Raw genomic sequence first — 18,191 nt, 5'->3', positions numbered from 1 at the left:
ATTGCAGCCTAGCCTCAGAAACCAGTCTAGAAAAAAAAATGTATTTATTCCATTACGGTTTCCATGCGGGAGCTTGTGGTTCGGCGATGCCAGTATTTCAGTCCTCAACCCTTTCTATAGCTTTTAAAAGATCATTTTTCGGGCAAAGTATCATCTATGTAGTTCGAACACAGTAACCTATTGATACAGGTCAACTTCACTTTGTCCTCATTTTCATTCGAAGAGATCGTCCGCCAAGTTACGGTGAGCGTGAGCTTCGTTTGCCCTTTTGGCCTTACGCAGATTCGAGCGAGTCGGTGCGCAAGGCGGACAGCATGTCCATGTCAGCCTACACCAAGGAGAAGCACTTCTGTGATTCGTCGGGCGATGAAGGCGCCGCGCAGCGGGAGCCCCTCTATTACCCGTCGCCGTACGCTACCACCCAGGTGGCGGCCTCGTCGGCGCTGGCCGCCGGCGAGATGTCATGCGCGTCGCCCGGCCGCCGGATGGCGCAAGGAGGCACCGACTTTGCCGGCGGCACGTTGCAGAGGACACGCTACGGCAACAGAACACACCTGTACGACGTGCCGCTCAGGCCCAAACAGGTATCGGAACTGCTCTGCACCAGGACGTAGCCGAGGGACATTGCCTTGTGCGTCTCTCCGACCAGGCTCGCGGGCCTTGTTTCCCCGTTCTCCTTGTTGTTGAGGTGTTGATGCAGCGGGTCACGCAACCCTATGCGTGAATGAGTGTTTGTGCTACCTTTTGTACGACTTGCTGCTGTTGAATACCGATGTGTGTACAGTGAAGCACGCGAAAGCGGCTGAATTTGCGAGCTTGTCGGGGAGGCGGGAAAGAAAATGTGAAGGGAATATATGGCCATGTTTTCAAGTTGCACCGGAACTAAGTAGAGCACGCAGAGGTGCTCCTGCTTCGATAACAGGGTTGATTTTTTTATTGATTTTTTTTTGTAGGAAATGTTATATGGTGTAGCCACACAAACGCGCTTCGCTTCTTCATTCGATTTCGTTAAGGTGTATAAAAAGGCTGTCTCGTCAAAATGGTGCTATTCATTGCCCTACCGTTCTGTGGCAAGTTTACGCTATGATCCAGCCGTTGCATTTGTGCCAGAATATTAATGCACTTTACTTTAGCACATGTCATGATAGCCAATAAAGTCAATAACTCTAACTCAGACCAACTAAACTAAGGCGCCATGCTCGCACCAGACATTGTTTTGACATGCACTATTCATATTGTACCCTTTTTTAAACAACCTTTCACAGCGCCACTGCAGCTTGAGAACAGAACAGGATTGTCTGGAAAATGTATGCGCTAAATATGCATCTGTTAGCGCAAGCTTTCACCAAAAAAAAAAAAAAACGAAACAAAATACTCTGTGTCTCGTGAGCCCCTCTGACGGCTCTCACATGAGCAATTTTTCCAAGTTAAAATTTACGATTAGAATGGCAATATGCCAGTGGTCGCCAAGTTTTCTAACCGACTTGAAATGCATTAGAAGCGAAGGGAGTGCGTTGCGTGCGGCAACGGCGCGTTGTGCCGTTTCTTAAGATAGGCTCTCTGATTTAGGCAAAGTCAATTGTATTGTTGAGGAACCGTTCTAGTGCTTGTGAGCGCTCGAACGCCGCATCCTTGCCATTGTTCTCCGCTAGAACTTCAAAGCTCATTCGATGCACGGCGCAAAGTGTTCAGCACAAATATGCGGCAGCTGTTTCCACTCACCGCCGCTAAAGAAAGGGGGAAAACCTAGCTATGTGCACTATCCTTGCATGCCGGTTCAGAAAATAGCTAAGCAGCTGAAACAAAAATAGCAAAGCATTTGGGTAAAGTACAAGAACACATGGAAGCAAGAGACTTTTTAGAGGCGAACTTTCTACGGAGCTTAGATTCTCATATGTAGCTCAAGATTGTGAAACGAACATGTAAATAAGCCGCTTTATTTCAAGTAAATAGTCTGACGACTGCCAGTGCTTAAATGTACTTTTTCACGAGTGAGGATAAGCTTTGGGGGTGCTTTAAGTTATCATCTCTGTCGACGACCACTGAGGCCACTAACAGTGCACTTCGCTTCAATTGACGACACATATGTGAGGCGTTGTCTGCATTAAAATGTAGCACAGTTCACGACACCGGTTCACTATGTACGCAAGGGTTGTGAATCCATTTCCGCCGCTAGAATAAAACTTCCACAGCTATAAGACAATTGAGCGATTCTCAAAGTCGGCACTTATAACGAAACAAATATTTGTGCTACAGACCCAAATTTCTGTGTGAACACGGGCTTCTTCTCGCTGAAAAAAAGATTGCTCGTTACAAACGTTCGTATAACGGTTTTATGCAAGGTGCATTGCTCTCGTGAAATAAGCAGGAGGGAGGGGGGGACACTGCAAGAAATAAGGTCAATACCTGAGCACTTTCGAAAGTAAGCTGAAGTTCACTTTGAGCGCTGCCAGCAAGAACGTGCCCAAGCTCGTCACTTGTACTGCTTCAGGATACTTTGATTTGACTCTGGACTGAATAATTTACCGAGGCAACAGCGGGAAAAGACTAGCACAAAGTTACATGCAGCGTACCGGAAGACAGGAGAAATAAAGGAGCTTAGAGCCCTATAAGCAAGGAGTGAGTGCTTTGTACGTGTCTGTGCGTGTTTAAGCCACTGACTGTTACGGCAGGTATTTTGATGTTAACTGTCAACGTGCTTTCTCTGCCTAAAGCATGGTGCAGGGCAATGTCGTGTGTTTGAACTCTTAGGCATGTTTAGAAACTAAAAGAAATCTTATACCAGACACTGCGTAACACCCACAGTGGTCTCTGATGCACAGAAAAATGTACAAGTAAATTCAATGTAGCGGAACTTCATTGTAGTCATGTTTGAAAAGGAAGGAGCCGTCTTCTAGTACGTCTACTACTCAAATAAAAGAACGCACGTATTTTTACGAAACTTACTGGCGGCTGATGGCCCGTTTTTCATAAGTGAGGAATGACTGAACTCAATTTGCGTGATGAGAGACATACTTTGTATTCACTGGTGCAAGTGAATACTCTGCAGGTTTTTTATTTGTTGAAACCTTTAAAACATTCCGTTAATATAAACATGATGCCCCATAATAAAAAAAGCGTGACTTAGACACTACGCATGACCTAGCACTTCTGTTAGCTTTACGAATGCAAACACAAAAGTGTACGTTATTCAAAATTTGAAGATCGATGTCTCAGGAACAGAAACCGAATGCTGTGGATATGCATATGTAGCAAAACTGTTTTTAAGATATATGTGAATTTCAGTTGAAATACGTGCTCAATTCAATTATGGCTCTCGCTGCATTTCTCTCAATATCCTCTTATATGCCAGTGTTGTGCCTTTCATGCATAATGTGTACAGCATTTATGTGATGGCCTGCCATTATTGGGATTATGCCCACTTGTCCAAACATGCATAACCCTTGTATGGTTCATGAGCGAGTTCGCCAAGATATTTTCGGTCGTAACCAGATGTTAATGTATTGAAACGAAAGTTGGAGTTGTTGTGAACACGGAGAAAGCAAATGATTGTGTTACCGTGTCGAACAGAAGAAAAAGAAATACTCCTTTTACTGATCGTAAGAATGCTCAACGTAATGCTGTCTACTAGAGCAAGGCGTTTCGGATTCATGTTAAATACCGAGAAACCACGAATCGAATGCTCAGTTCATGTCATTGTCGTTTATCGGTTGCCCCCTAGCATTATTTTCAGTGGGGTCATATCAACAAATGCGTTTGCTTCGAGGCAGCTTACAACATTTTGAAAGAACATACGGTTGCTTATTCAAAGTAAACTGTTATGGCAGAAATAAAAAACCCCAATTGGTTTTTATTATTGTATGCTTTTTTATACACATATGCTGCCTTTGTATGCTTTGCAAAACTGCCCTCAGATATTTCTGTGCTTATGCTTTGAATCGACCTCAAATGTTTGCTATAGGTCTGTGTTTTCGTGACTGCCAAGTAACCAACAAACTTGAATTTCGCGTGGTCTGCCAGTGTTCCAAAGACCATGCGCAAGCGGATATCAAAGATGCGGAGGCAATGAATCCATGCAGTCAGTGTTGGCCTCTTTTGGAAATAAAACAAAATGGTGCTAAAACTTCCACGCGTCCCTACGTGACATTAAATACACCTATCGGAATTCCTTCGGGGCCATACTTACAGCGTGGACTAGCTTTATCCCCTTGGATTTCTATAATGCAAGGCTCGCACGAAAATATAGTCTGAACGTTAATAATGTTACTCCCCTTAAGGTCCCTGTACGGTGGTGCAAGCAATGTTCGGGGTCTTAACGCTAGCCTATGCTTTATTAGAACGGCTTCTTCGGCTGGGTATTCATAGGTTCACAGAACGAATAATTGTAAGACACGCACATTTCCTTCCAAGCAGTTGTGCAGCGCTTGCTTGTCTAACAGTTCTGCCGTTGCCTCATGCGTTCCGAATGATCGGTTTTTGCACAACCGTTGTAGCTTGCAAAAAGCAATCAACCGCAGGCGTGCGGCACTAGGCGAGGACAGAATGGTAAAGTGCACCACTCTGGTGTCTCCTTTGCTTCAGCAGAGTGAAGACTACACAGCTTACGCTCGGCTGTGGATGCAACCAATACCCACGGGGGCATTCAGTTTAGATCAAGGTACGCTCTTTGATTATATACTCTATACCCACGTAGAATTCCCATCCCGTAGAGCACAGCGCTACATATCTGCTTCTTTTCTTGCTTATTCTGCCTCACTCCTAGAACCGTTTCGTCCTTGCCCTGGTGCCGCACCTGCACTGCACAGCAGAGCACTGCCCAATGCAAATATAGCCACGTATCCGCGCATAAAATGTGGAGGCTCACTTGAGAGCACGGCTATCGGCGATATGTGGCAGGTGCAACGCGTTCTAGCTAAATCGACAGAACACACACACAAGTAGTTCAGGACGTAACGTCTACGATCGGCACAAAGCTCCGGAGATCTCGATCGGCTGCCAAATAGCGCATTATTCCCGTTCAAATGACGGAAATAAGAGTTAGAAGAGATTCGTAGAAACGAACCAATAGGTAGTCACGAGAGCAGATCATTTGCTGCTGCTGTGAAATAAATAATGATTTAGCAACGAGCTTCGGCTCACTGCTATATCTTGCATGTTTGCATGCGAACTGGCAGGACTTCTGACAGTCGCGATCCTTCACTCGACGTGGACTTCCAGGAGGTTTTAGTCCCGCATGTGAAAAAATAAAAACTCTAGAGGCAGGTTTTTGCAAACGTGTAAGCTCGCTGCCTGAACTGTTCTAAGCTCTATAAGAAAACAAGATTAAACATAGTTTTAACTAGTCACGATTTACCTGATGAGGCGGACTATAAGCACAAAACGTGGATATTTCTGCCGCACTGCACAAAGCACATGCGCCGTCAGGCCTCACAGAATGCATGCAAGATTGTCCTTTAGCATGTGGTTCAAACATTTTAGACTGTTTTTCATCCAGTTTTCAAGCTGTTGAGAAGAAGTTGTAGCGCTGTAACAACACATTACTACGTGTACGCGTTTGCTTTTTTTTTTCCCTTTTAAGATGGAGAAACGGACTTGTATGCAGGTAAGACACAGCAGCCCCAGGCACATTTCGTACAAACAATTCTCGAAGCACGGCACGGATTTCAAACGTTTCTTAGCAACTCATTGTCGGAATGTGTCTCCAAACCTTTCAGATTTCGTAGAGTTTGTCGGGGGTGAGACTAAATATTCGAGGTCCGAAGAAGTTCCCCATTACAGGTAAGTGCTCAGAGCTGCTCTGAGTGCCTTAGGTCACCGCACTACACACATGTCGAATGGCATTGCATGTATTCCTTTCACTTGCTCACGATGAAATCATTAAGCGAAGGAAACGTATTGAAGAAGAGGATTCAAAAAGCCCATATATTACTGCAAAAGCACTAATCCTGAGCCTAAAAAAAATCGGCTAACGCCCGACAAAAATTATCACGTGGTTTAGTATCAGAATTGTGGTGCATCATGCTGGACGGGATCATATCATTTCAGTTCCCATTAGGATCAATCTGCTAGTCTAAGTTTGCGGCTAGTTTGAGATAGAGATTTGAACCAACGACATGTGTACTTTCAATTGGATTCCATTAATGGTAAGTGTGGGTGTCCACCGAGAAGTAAGTCAGACACTGCCCCTTTCTATTCCCCCCAAAAAAGCAAGCAAACTAAAGACGTTAAACACTTTTCTAAACTCTGAGTGAGTCTCTCAATACTGAACTGACAAGCAAAATCATGTCAAACAGTGCTTGTGCTCCTCTTAATTGGTATAAGCACATTTATATGCCGGTTCATTTTAATAGTGGCTTTATTTTGTTCCACTACTCATCCCATAAATGTATTTTATCGCTTATTTCACGCGCACATCACCTTAAATACTTTAAATACTTTTTAACGCGCACAGCAGCTTAAATATTCTAGATATTTCTTAACGCGTACATCAGCTTAATATTCTAAATATTTTTTGACGGGCACATCGGCTTAAATATTCTAAATATTCTTTAACGCGCACAATAGCTTAAAATTCTAAATATTCTTTAACGCGCACAGCAGCCTAAATATTATAAATATTCTTTAACGCGCACATCAGCTTAAATATTCTAAATATTCTTTAATGCGCACAGCAGCTTAAATATTCTAATAAAACTGCCCACCTTAACTTTCATAAGGCGCAAGTTTAATGTGTTTAACATGCTTGGAATCCCGAGATAAGCACCTGGCTAGCACATGCACTCAGTGCCCCTGGTTTGGTCCCAGCTTGTGAAAAGTTTACTGCTTTCAGTAACAAAGATACGTCGCTTAATTTTAGGGCTACAATGATAAAAATTAATATGAACAGTAATTAATATTTTTTGTTCAGTTGCAGCCAGCTTTCTGAAAATAACTCCAACAGGAAGAAGCGAATTCTGCACTGGGTTTTCCAACTAAATATAAAAAGATTTTTTTTTTTTTTTTTAAGATGGACCGCCCTGGGCGAGCAACAACAACCTAGAGTTGTTGTGGGTTGTATGTCTTGTTTTCTGTCATTTTTTGTCCCCCAGAATAATTTAATTAGTAGACAATAAATAACTAACATTTTCAATATTGACTTCAGAAAAGGTATGAATACTTAAGTTGAAGACGGAGTTGGAAATCAGCTGAATGTATTGTTTATAGCGAGGTACCATTAATGCAGATTTTCTTTTTTTTTTTTTGTCTGCCGAAAAACAAAGTCCGTGATGTGAAAATCTTTTAATATGGATGTGGTGCTGCTTCAGCGCCCAGAAAGGCACTCTCTGAGAGCACAATCAGTTATCTCCAAAACGCTGTCTTTGACACAGTTTTGCGCTTTCAGTTGCCTCAAGACATGCGCAAGGAACTGCTATCCCGTTGAGGGCCTTCATTTAGGCCGACAAAATAGATACATAAACAACACCATGTTACAACACTTCATTCGGCTGTTTCGAAGACAATCTACTACTTCCGGAACAGCATTTTTGTGCGTAATGCAGTATTTAAAAATTTGGCTAATTATATTTGGCTACGGAACGAAACAAACAATGCTGCAGACCAGGCCACAGCTCTAGTCACAGCATCAACTGATCTCACTCGCTTAAGGCACCCACTGTTTCTTAAAAGCGTGTTTACATTTAACTGGCACATCCTGTAGTGAAGTAACAAAGAATGACGGAGAGGGTAATGTGATGTGTAAAAGCAACGGATATTTCAACAAAGCGATCGGTGTACTGCAAGGAACTTGTTAATGTAATAGTAACGTACATTTCATTATATCGCCAGCACTTGGCTGCGCAAAGCTATTCAACCTGTTTCAAAAACTAACGAAGCACAAGCATTTGCGCGAACAAGAAGGCCAACGACGTAACAGACGACGACGTTTTCTGCACATTAACTTGTATCCCTTAAAAGTGCGTAAGATAAACACTGGTCCTGTTTGTTTGTTATACGAAACCACTATTTTCAAAACACGGACTGGAGTACTGACACTCTTGGTTACACGAGCAGGCAGGAAACTTCCAACACAGAAATTATTTTCGCGCGTATACCGTGCTGTACGCGTCGTAATCACAGCGAAGAGAAATGACACCGCCATAGCACCTTTTCTTCCTTCTTTCACCAAATTTTGACCGTCTCATATACAAGGCCATTTTTTATCGTATTACCTTTTCTCCTCAAGACCAGTGGGCGTTTGTTTCTTCAGTAGTCATCGTTAATGTCTAAACTGCTACAAATAACAATTTGCAGTCCCAAATAAGGCTATGCTGGTTGGCATGCATCTCCATGCTCATTACGTGGTTGTGGTAGTCAACAAAATAAACACCGCGGAGTAGCAATGCTTTTCTTTCAGATTCGGCAGCTAACTAGAGATATTAAATCTGCAGCCAAGGCTTCACTGCCTACGTTTCATAAAAAAAGACGAATTTAAAAAAGGATAGGCCTATGGATATCGCAGAGCTGTACAAATTGCGAAAGCAAACAATCAAGGAAACTCATGCTGTTTGATACTCTCTTAAAGTAAATTTTAAGAACTTCGCACTGCTAATATTGCTTTCTTACTTAACTGTCGAAGAAACTTGTTCAATAAAGGCGTTTTACTAAAGCCGTCCTGTAAGACAGTTGTTGCCATGACACACGTCGAATGTATTAATTATTACTGTTTTATATTACCAGGAGCCCAAGAAAGCTCATCAAGCAAGACGGACTGAGGAGTGCTGAAGTCATAGACATGGAGGAACTCTCTGAGGCCGAATGCGATAGAGATAGGCTTCGGTACCATATGTCAAGTCAAAGTGAGTTTGCTTGTTATAATGTAAATTTATAACACATTTTCACGACTTTGGTGCACAGCTTTCAAGTGAAAATATATTACCCCAAGAGGATTGTATATTGCTGATGGAATCGCTGCATATGTGTATTTCATGAACTTCCCATGTATGCTGTATTTAAAACTAAGGTATACTTGAGGTATACTAAGGTATGTATGCTGGATCAACAAAATGTTTTGATATGAACGTCAAATCTGAAGTATACAAGGGAAATACTGTTGCTACATAAAAACCACATAAGGTTTCGTAGTCTTCGCAGTGGTTTCTGTTAACACTGGTTATGTTTAATAACACGAATCAACTGACGAGTTATGCAGAAAAGATTTCACGGTAAACGACACGGCAAGATTTGACTTGGCTTATGAAGTAGTCACCGACGGCCCATTTTGTTGTCATTCAGTTATCCTTACCATGTACGTTTCCTCGTACGTTGATTTATTCATTCCCCCGGCGGCTGCTTTCCGATGGAGGCGAAAAGAAAGGCGCCCATGTGCTGTGCAATGTCAGTGCACGTTAAAGAACCCCAGGTGGTCGAAATTTCCGGAGTCCTCCACTACGGCGTCTATCATAGCCTTAGTTGCTTTGGGACGTTAAACCCTACAAACCAAACCAAACAAAACCAACCTTTTTTTATATGTCTTGACGTGCGAGGGCTGTGTTGTTATTTCTAAGGAAAACAAAAGGAAACGAAAGACCAAAAAAGCGAACGCTAGAATCCTGATGTCTTCATGCTTTGAACTCAGTCTAGAATGCCACGAGAATTCCTCATTTGATGCGCTTAAACAGAATTATCTGAGGAGCTGGTTTTGAATTGCGGGCACATAAAAAAAAAGGTGTATTTGTATGCGTCCTCATGTATTCCAGCCGCGCGGCTCCACATTTACTGCACAATTTCTCAAAATCATGTCGAGTCTCCAGCTACAAATTCCGCTTGTTGGGGAAAAGAGCCTCCCTAGTCCGAATATGAAAAAAAAAACCTTAAAAACAAATAGAGAATAATCAGCGCTAGGAGCCGTGTCCCCATTTATTTCAAACTCGAAATGTCACAAGAAAATGCTGTTTGGGGCGTTCATCCATTGAAATTGAGCGAGAGCTAGGCAATGAGATTACGCCCCCTGCCAGAGTGGAAGTTTAAGAAAAGTTGGATGATAATCTGCTTTTGTGGTTAGTTGTGAAGCGCTCGAGTAGCATTCGCCCTAACAACAGTCGCAACAGGAAGTTTACAGTGACTGCGAAAAGTGGTTTTATGTACGGTCTGTACACGCCTCTTTACGGTACATGCATAACCTACCACTGCGTCTGAATCATCAAAAAATAAAAGCAAACCAATTTCGAAGTGTTTTGTCACAGTTGTAATACAGGAAGAATATGTGATTTCGTTTTGTATTTGTGCTTCTAATTCTTCGCCGTTTGTCTTGCTTTCAGATTCTCTGCTCAGAAGTCAACGGGAACCGTCGTCTTACAAGCATTTCACAGAAGTGCTTTGAATTATACCGTCGTTGCCTTGCATTACACTAAATGTTTAGGAACCTAAGCGCCACGTCACGTGCGCCTCAGAGGACCGTAAAGAAACGCGAAGTTTTAATTACTTGTTGTTGGTTCGTCTGAAGCATACATATGTCGACAGGACTGTCCCGTCTGCGCCAATATTGCTTCTCAAAAATTTGCGAGAGCGTAATGAGTGGAGAAACGAGTATCTAGCCACAGTCGTTGTGTTACATGCGTTCTGATACGTAAATAATGTTCTTCTCATCGATCACGCTAAAAATACTGGTTACAAAGCCCTTCTTTACTAAACTAAAATCCTGGCACGTGTGCTGTGAGGCTAAAGTTTTGCGAGTTATTGTATGTATTGCCAAAAAGTTATTGAAAGACTTCGATATGCTCCTGTGCTGTGACATCAGTTCTGTGCTTCGATTCTCGATCCAGAACAAAAGTGGAGTTACTCTTCGTCGCCCTACGACCGTTAGTTTTAACAAGTTTCGTCCGCACACGACGGCGACGTCAGGGAGCAGAAAATTAGGTCATTGTGGGAGTTTGCATAATTAGAAACGATGTTCGCTCACGGCAGCACGTGTAAGGCGCTTAAAAAAAGATCATCGTGTAACAGTGGCATTTTGAAAATTGCATCGCCGCTTGAGGTTGTCCGCATACAGCGTCACAGCTGGGAAGCAAAACTGGATCATCGCATTATTGCATGAACTACCCTCTACTCGCACACGGCTGCGCCGTAATTGCATCGTTGTAGTTATTACTGAGCAAACCTGCGTTATTAGGAATGTCACGCGCACAACACAGCCACAGTGTAAAGAGCTAAACGCCTACACAATTACGTAGCGCCAGTGCAAGAACTGTACGCGGCCTTACTACAATGCTGCTGTATACTACGCGGCTGCTTAATCCTTTCAGGCACCGCTTGCCATTGCTTTCCGCATTTTTTTTTTTGTCTAAATGGCCAAAGCTTGCCTCAGCAAAGACAATTATTCTGATTAGCATCGCGGAAACACCAACGGTCCCTGTTTTGCGGGCACGTTCAAAATATCCCTCTAACTGTCACATATATACATTGAAATATCAGGATCTGTATAATGAATACTCGAGGCATCATGAGATTGATATTATTTATTTCGAATACCCACGTGGTGCTAGAAAAACAAAGAAAAAAAGGAATTGATTGAAAGTGATTACGGGTGGCATAAACTGTCCGCATGAAAATGGCGGATGACGTGATACAAAGATTCTTGCCTAAAAATATATCCTATACTGACTTCTCCGCATGGTATTACAAATTTATCCTACTTAGGGCATAATGAGTGAAAACTTATTCTAAATGAAATAAATATCTGTTAGAAATTGCACACTCCTAAAAACAAAAAACTGCCCTGATTTTGCTAATGTACAGCAGAAAGTAAACAGCGCCTAATGGGTTAAATGAAAACTAAAGTACGCTTTGAGTGCAGCTAGATATAGGATGATTTGTACATTACACCAATAACGTGTAGGAGGACGCAGCTTCTTCTTCTTCTTCTTCTTTTTTTTCAGAGCTTTTTCAAAGCCTAACAAAGCAATCGGTGTGAACGCCAGCTATTTGCGGGATGAAGAAATAGATATATCGCACGAAATATTTATGTTCACACAAGAATTTTCGCTATACCAGCGGATCATGCGGTCATCGAATATTGCCAAGCCGAGCCACAGGTATCCAGTCTACTGAAAAATGCCTACGCAAATCTTGCCGTCTTCAATAATAACGTCACGAATGAAGTCACCAATCGAGCTGACAGTGCGAGAAATAGAATAGGCCGCATCACGTCAACATACTGGCATTAGCGGTCATGTAGAGTAATGAATGGTCTGAGGACTTCGACCATTTTATAGGTTCACATTCGACAAATAATGCGTTAAACATTTAAACGTTTACATCATATGGCACCTAGTGTCACGAATTGCAAGCTGCTAATTGTCACCGCCCTGTATATTGTATTTAATACGGAAGAACTTGTCACCACGCTGCATTTCTATCAAGCACACCATCTTTCTTCTAATCTGGCTTCGTGCGTGGTTATTTCAGTTGGTGCTGTACGCAAAGTCCGGTGCAAGCATTCTTTTCCGTGCTCCAAAGCACGTATAGCGAACAAATTACCTACTAGTCCCTTATGAAATTTTTCAATCGTGCTTCATCACAGCACACTTCTCTGGCAGGGTTGTCTATCTTATCACAGCGCTGTTAAAAATAACAACGCTTCGTTTTGTAAGGCGCTTTTCCATGCATTCTGCATTGGTACGGATAAATTACGCAAACGTTTTTGCAGCATGGAATTTTTATGTGACATGAATACGATAAGTGCCCCAATTTCGCGTTTCTCTGACAGTGAAAGTCAAGAGATTACGGAGGCAACGCAATGTAGCGACTCAAGATATGCACTGCCAATTGGTAGTGTTTGTTTTACATTTTGCCGCATTCACAAAGCTGCGCTTCTCATCGGTCTTTATTTTTATGCTCTTCAGTCAAATGCGGTAATACCTGTCAACCAGAGCCGTCCGGGTAACAAGTTAGCGAAGCGATGAGAAGGCTCGCCAGAGCAGCGCCGAAACACAGTACGATGTTTTCAAAGTGTTGCATTAATCAACCTTAATAGCCGATGAGCATTCTTACATCGTGTCAGCGTCTGACCGAAAAAAAAAATGCCGAAGGTGGGGTTTGTTTCATGCATTTGTACAATAAAACCTGATTTTACTACTTCAGAGTGCGGGCCTTTCCTTAAAAGGATTCCTTCATATCGCCAACAATAAATAACAAAACTCTATACGTTTAGAAGAGAGCCTTCATTAAGACGCGATGGTGACAGAATGATTCGCATCTCGGCACACACTCTCATACACATGGAGAGACGCAGCCTGCGCTCATAACAATGAAGTGTGGATCATGTCGTCACGCGGCAAGCCAGTCTGCATTAGAGCTATATACCATGTTTCCTCGCTACTCTGATCATCAATATTTTTCTCTCTCGGGCGGCCCAACATATAGCCAGCAAGATCCTTCAACCTCTATCCCGCTCAGAAATGCTCCCAAGGATGACGCCTGGAAGGTTAAGCACAGGGATTACGCACTGTTGCGCAAGGATGAGGTTTATGAGGCATAAAGAGCTATATGCATAAATGGAAGCACTTAATGGAGCTATCGCCTTGACGTTCCTTCACGCAACAGGTTCGTGCGCTGAGCAACTTTTCATTCGTGGCTCTTTTGAGCGTTCACCTTGGACTTTATCCACGTGGTGTTTGAGGTGTGGGATCATTCAAGTTCTACACACACAGGTTCTACTCATGAGGTCCCATCCTTAGTCTGGGACTCCATTGGACGTTCCAGATTAAGATGCTACCTAGATCGTAGAACCTATAACGAGGCTGTTCCCTGCTATTTTGCGCAATAAAAGGTTTCATCACCACCATCAACACGGAGCAAGCCACCCTGCATTGCTGCTATGTTCCTTGCTCATTGCAACTGCACCCTTCGGTATTTTTCTCTCTCGGGCGGCTTAATAAGCAGCCAGTAAGACCTCTCAATCTCCAACCCTCAGAAATGCTCCCAAAGATGAGGTCCCGAAGGTTGAGCGCACCTATGACGCCTTGACAGGCAATTATGAGGAGTATGGTGAGACATATAAAGCGTTATGTGCAGTGGTTTTCAAAAATACACGGCCCACGACTACGATACGCGGAGCGGCTGCCGGGCCGCACCTCAGCGCTGCTATCTTTGCTCGGCGCTCGGCGCGAGGGTGCCATATGTGACGATAGCTATCTCCCTCACTATGTGCGGCGCTCGTCCGTTTGTTTCGCCGCTGTCGCTCGCTACGAAAGAGGGCGTCTGGACACTGTATGTTCGTAGGATGTTCGGATCATCTGGATGATTGTGTGGGCAGGTCTACACCATGTGGAGCAGGTCTGCCTTCTCCCCGCAATATCTGCATTTGGGGCCTCTAGATGACACAAATACAGTGCCAACAATTGAGGGGTGGGAGGCTGCACTATCCAGCTCTTGATTAGAGGCGCAACGAGCCCTCGTGACACGGGCGCGGATAGCAGCGGCAGCCACTCGAGTCCTGGACTAGGGACCCCAACCTACACATCCTCCTCCCTTATCTCTACTCAATAAAGTTTTTCACTCACTCACTCTCTGAGGATGTTCGCATCGCCGGTCTCGGCGCTCACAACGTGGGCGGACTGAAGCCGTGGGCCGTGTATTTTTGAAAACCACTGTACGTAACTGGGCCTATAGTCATAAAACACTGCCACGTGACAGGATCATGTGCTGAGCCGTCTTTCATGCGTGGCTGCTCGGACACATGCCCTTATATTTACTTCATCAACACGACGACTCTCGTATGCTCGGTATAACGGCTTACACCACGAAACGAAAACGCTATACTAAGAGGGAACACCAAGATGCAGTCCTGAAGTTTATTCATATAAAAATTAAATCGTTTTGTTTTTATTGAACTTTAAATCGGCAACAGGGGGCTCCATTCTAGCTTTCTTTTTCTTTCGCAGCGTGAGCCATTATACGGAGCACGCACCCAAATCATCACGTGGATGAAGTCCAAGGTGACCGACCAAAAGAGCTGCAAATGAAAGGTTGTTGAGCACATGAATCTGTCGAGTGCAATGACGTCACGAACACAGCTCCAATTGTGCATACAGCTCTTTATGCCTCCTATGCCTCATATGCCCGCTCAACAGTGCATAATCGCTGTGCTTAATCTTCCGGGCCTCATCCTAGGGATCATTTCTGAGTGGGATAGGGATTGAAAGGTCTTGCTGGCTATTTCTTTGGCCGGCCGAGAGGAGAAAATTTTGAGGAGCACAGTTGCGAGAGAACAGGTTAGATAGATCCAATGCAGACTAGCTTGCGGCGTGGCGACATGAACCACACTTGAATTGTTCTGAGTGTGGGCTACGTGTCTCCATGTGTATAAGAGTGTGGGCCGAGATGCGAATCATTCCAGCAGTCATCGTTGCGTCATGATGGCTGCTCCAATCTAAAAATATCCAGTTTTCTCAATTTCTTTGATCTTTTTCTTAGCAGCCGGCAATATCATCACAGGTAAGAGGCTCAGAAAGGTAAGAACTCACGCGCGCGGTTAGTTTCACTATTCCACGTGCGCCATTTGTGCTGTATAACCTTTGGTGTTCACCAACCAGTTGAGATATTTTTCGGCATATTTCAATCCAGCAGCCTACTCGGGGAGTATATAGAACCAACGAAAACATGTTAAGAAATAATTACAAAGAAAATCTCTTACCATTCGCCATTCGAAGGGCACAAGAGGTGCAAAAATAGAGAAGGAGGGGGAAATTTGGCAGAGATGCTTAGCGGCTTAGCTCATCAATCAGCGCGAGTTGATTGGCATTTACAGCCGGTATTTACGGGGTGGTGGAATGTTCCGGACTTACGCCGGTAAAGCGGACGCCTAGATTCGCTTCGTCTCTATTCTTTCTCGCCATGTAGAGCAGTCCTAAAACGCGTTAGCGCGCAGGGGGTAATCCCGGACAGCGTAGCTGTGCTCCTGCGGCCGCCGGGTAGTGCGCGCGTCCGCTAGCGAACAAACGTGAGCCTGTGTGAATACATCAAACAGGCGGGCTTGATGACACGCCCATTTCACCTCGCCAAATAGTGCGCGTTGCGACCGAACGCTCCGCGTGTGCTATTGCGGACAAGGGCCGTTCGCCCCACGTTGGCCGTCAATGTTCTGTACAGTGTGCACGTGCGAGAGTTGTAAACACTTACATGGGCGCAGAGCTATCGAAGAGGCCCGCCCGATGGGCCGAGTGCTCAGTGACCAAAGACATATGCGGCTGCTCACCGCGTCCGGTGAACAGCCGCAGGAGATCCGGGAATATCTTCGAAGTCCTCCATCGTCACCGGTGCAAGCTTCACGTCCATCGCGCTCGCCGTCACCATGTCGCCAAGTTTCCCCTTCCCGCGGCTCTCGCTGTCAGAGCCGTCCCCTCTTCCTCGTCGGGAGAACTGAGTACGGCGACGCCTGGAGGTGGCGTTGCCGAAGTTGGTTGAAACAAACAGCCTCCATGTACGTTACAACGTAGCGAAACTAACAATTGCACCCTTGGGGACACGAACAAGTCTGCAGTTTCCAGTAACGTTAGGATAATAATCTACGGTCACGAAGTTGCCGCGCGCGGTGAGAACGGTGCTGATTATTCGGTATTTAGTGGAGAATTTCGCCTCCGACTGCGAAAAGTGACTACCCCGTGGGATGGCCCTCTAATACGAACCGCGGGAGGTCGCCTGATATAGCCTAAGGGAAAATGTACCACCCGCATCGAAATTCATGGTGAGACCTGCCCTGCGAGATTTGTGGTCCTAGAGCATTGCTCTAAAGCTGTTATTTTGGGAATGGACTTTCTTCGCGAGTATGGCACAGTGATCGGCGTGGGGCAGAACAAATTGACACTCCGGACACGTTCTGCTTCGCCAAAGCCTCATGTAGCGAGCCCAGCTGTGCTTCGAGTAGACTCTGAACACGTAAATTTTCCGCCGCTGTCAAAAGTTTTTCTGCCTGTTAGAGCCGAGACATCTGTTTGGGGCGAAGGTGTCATGGAAGGAAATGGTGAAATGCTGCTTACGAGGGGAATCAGCGGTGCGAAAGGGATAGGAAACGTTGACGAAGGGCGGGCCAACGTCATCGAGACCAACTTCAGGAATAAACCGAAATACCTGACGAAAGGGACAGTGATATGGGAGAAATTAGTGACGTTCACGAGGCTGTTGCGTTTCCTGTGCAAGGCTTGTCATCCGGACCACAAGAAAAACGAGAATTGCAACCGAACCTACATAAAAGATTAGAGTTGTCGCAGACACGAACTTCTACATCGATATAACGATTGTTTTACCACGACATCCAGGGTTCGCCATACGCCTGTCGCAGAACACAGAATTATTGTCAATGGCGCAACACATCCGATTCGCCAAGCGCCACACCGGGTTTCTTTGAAAGAAATAGAGACGATACAGCAGCAAGTGCGTGAAATACGAAACAACGACGTCATCCAGCCTTCCAACAGCCTGTGGGCTGCACCTGAGGTGCTGGTTAAAAAAGAAAGGCGGATCGCTTCGGTTGTGTGCAGATTACCGACAACTCAATAAAGTGACAAAGAAGGATGCATACTCACTGCCACGAATCGGCGACACCCTCGATCGGCTCCGTCACGTCCGCTATTTTTCTTCGATCGATTTGAAGAGCGGATACTGGCAGATTGAAGTAGATGAACGCGATCTGGAGAAAACTGCATTTGTAACACCGGATGGTCTCTGTGAGTTTAAGGTAATGCCGTTCGGTTATTGTACTGCCACTGCAACATTAATGAGCCATGGACACTGTTCTCACTGGAATGAAATGGCAGACCTGTCTTGTGCATTTAAATGATGTTGTATTTTCGAGCACCTTTGCCGACCATCTTGTGCGCCTCGAAGCGGTTCTCCAGGCTATACGGAACGCAGGCCTTACACTCAAGCCTTCAAAATGCAAGTTCGCGTACAGCGAGTTAAAGTTTCTTGGTCAGTCACGCGGGCGTGAAAACAGATCCTGAAAAAAAAGCAGCAGCCGTAGCGTCGTTTCCACGGCCGTCGGCCAAAAAGAGTCTTAGAAGGTTTCTTGGTTTGCGCGCCTAGTTCAGAAGTGTTGTCCACGACTTCGCCCAGATCGCTGCGCACCTGATCCACCTTACAAGAGAGAGTATCACCTTTGAATGGAGTGAGGAGCAAGAGTCAGCACCAGCCAGCCAAAACAAGCCCTTCAAACACCG

General features: G+C 44.6%; 1 protein-coding gene across 1 annotated transcript in view; it reads left to right on the top strand.

Moving 5' to 3' along the window:
* LOC146193960 (cell adhesion molecule Dscam1-like) overlaps positions 1 to 10,357 on the top strand; it is a 570,478-nt gene extending 560,121 nt beyond the window's left edge. Inside the window, exons 22-27 of the mRNA XM_084600659.1 lie at positions 283 to 584; positions 4,582 to 4,657; positions 5,579 to 5,602; positions 5,715 to 5,778; positions 8,716 to 8,834; positions 10,296 to 10,357. Coding sequence (XP_084456785.1) covers positions 283 to 584; positions 4,582 to 4,657; positions 5,579 to 5,602; positions 5,715 to 5,778; positions 8,716 to 8,834; positions 10,296 to 10,357 — 647 coding nt within the window. The remainder of the gene's footprint in view (positions 1 to 282; positions 585 to 4,581; positions 4,658 to 5,578; positions 5,603 to 5,714; positions 5,779 to 8,715; positions 8,835 to 10,295) is intronic.
* The last annotated feature ends 7,834 nt before the right edge of the window (positions 10,358 to 18,191 follow it).

The sequence above is a fragment of the Amblyomma maculatum genome, chromosome 4 (assembly GCF_055883805.1).
Source record: "Amblyomma maculatum isolate TAMU_Amacu chromosome 4, ASM5588380v1, whole genome shotgun sequence".
NCBI classification, from domain to species: domain Eukaryota; kingdom Metazoa; phylum Arthropoda; class Arachnida; order Ixodida; family Ixodidae; genus Amblyomma; species Amblyomma maculatum.
This window is presented reverse-complemented; position numbering and strand designations above follow the sequence as displayed.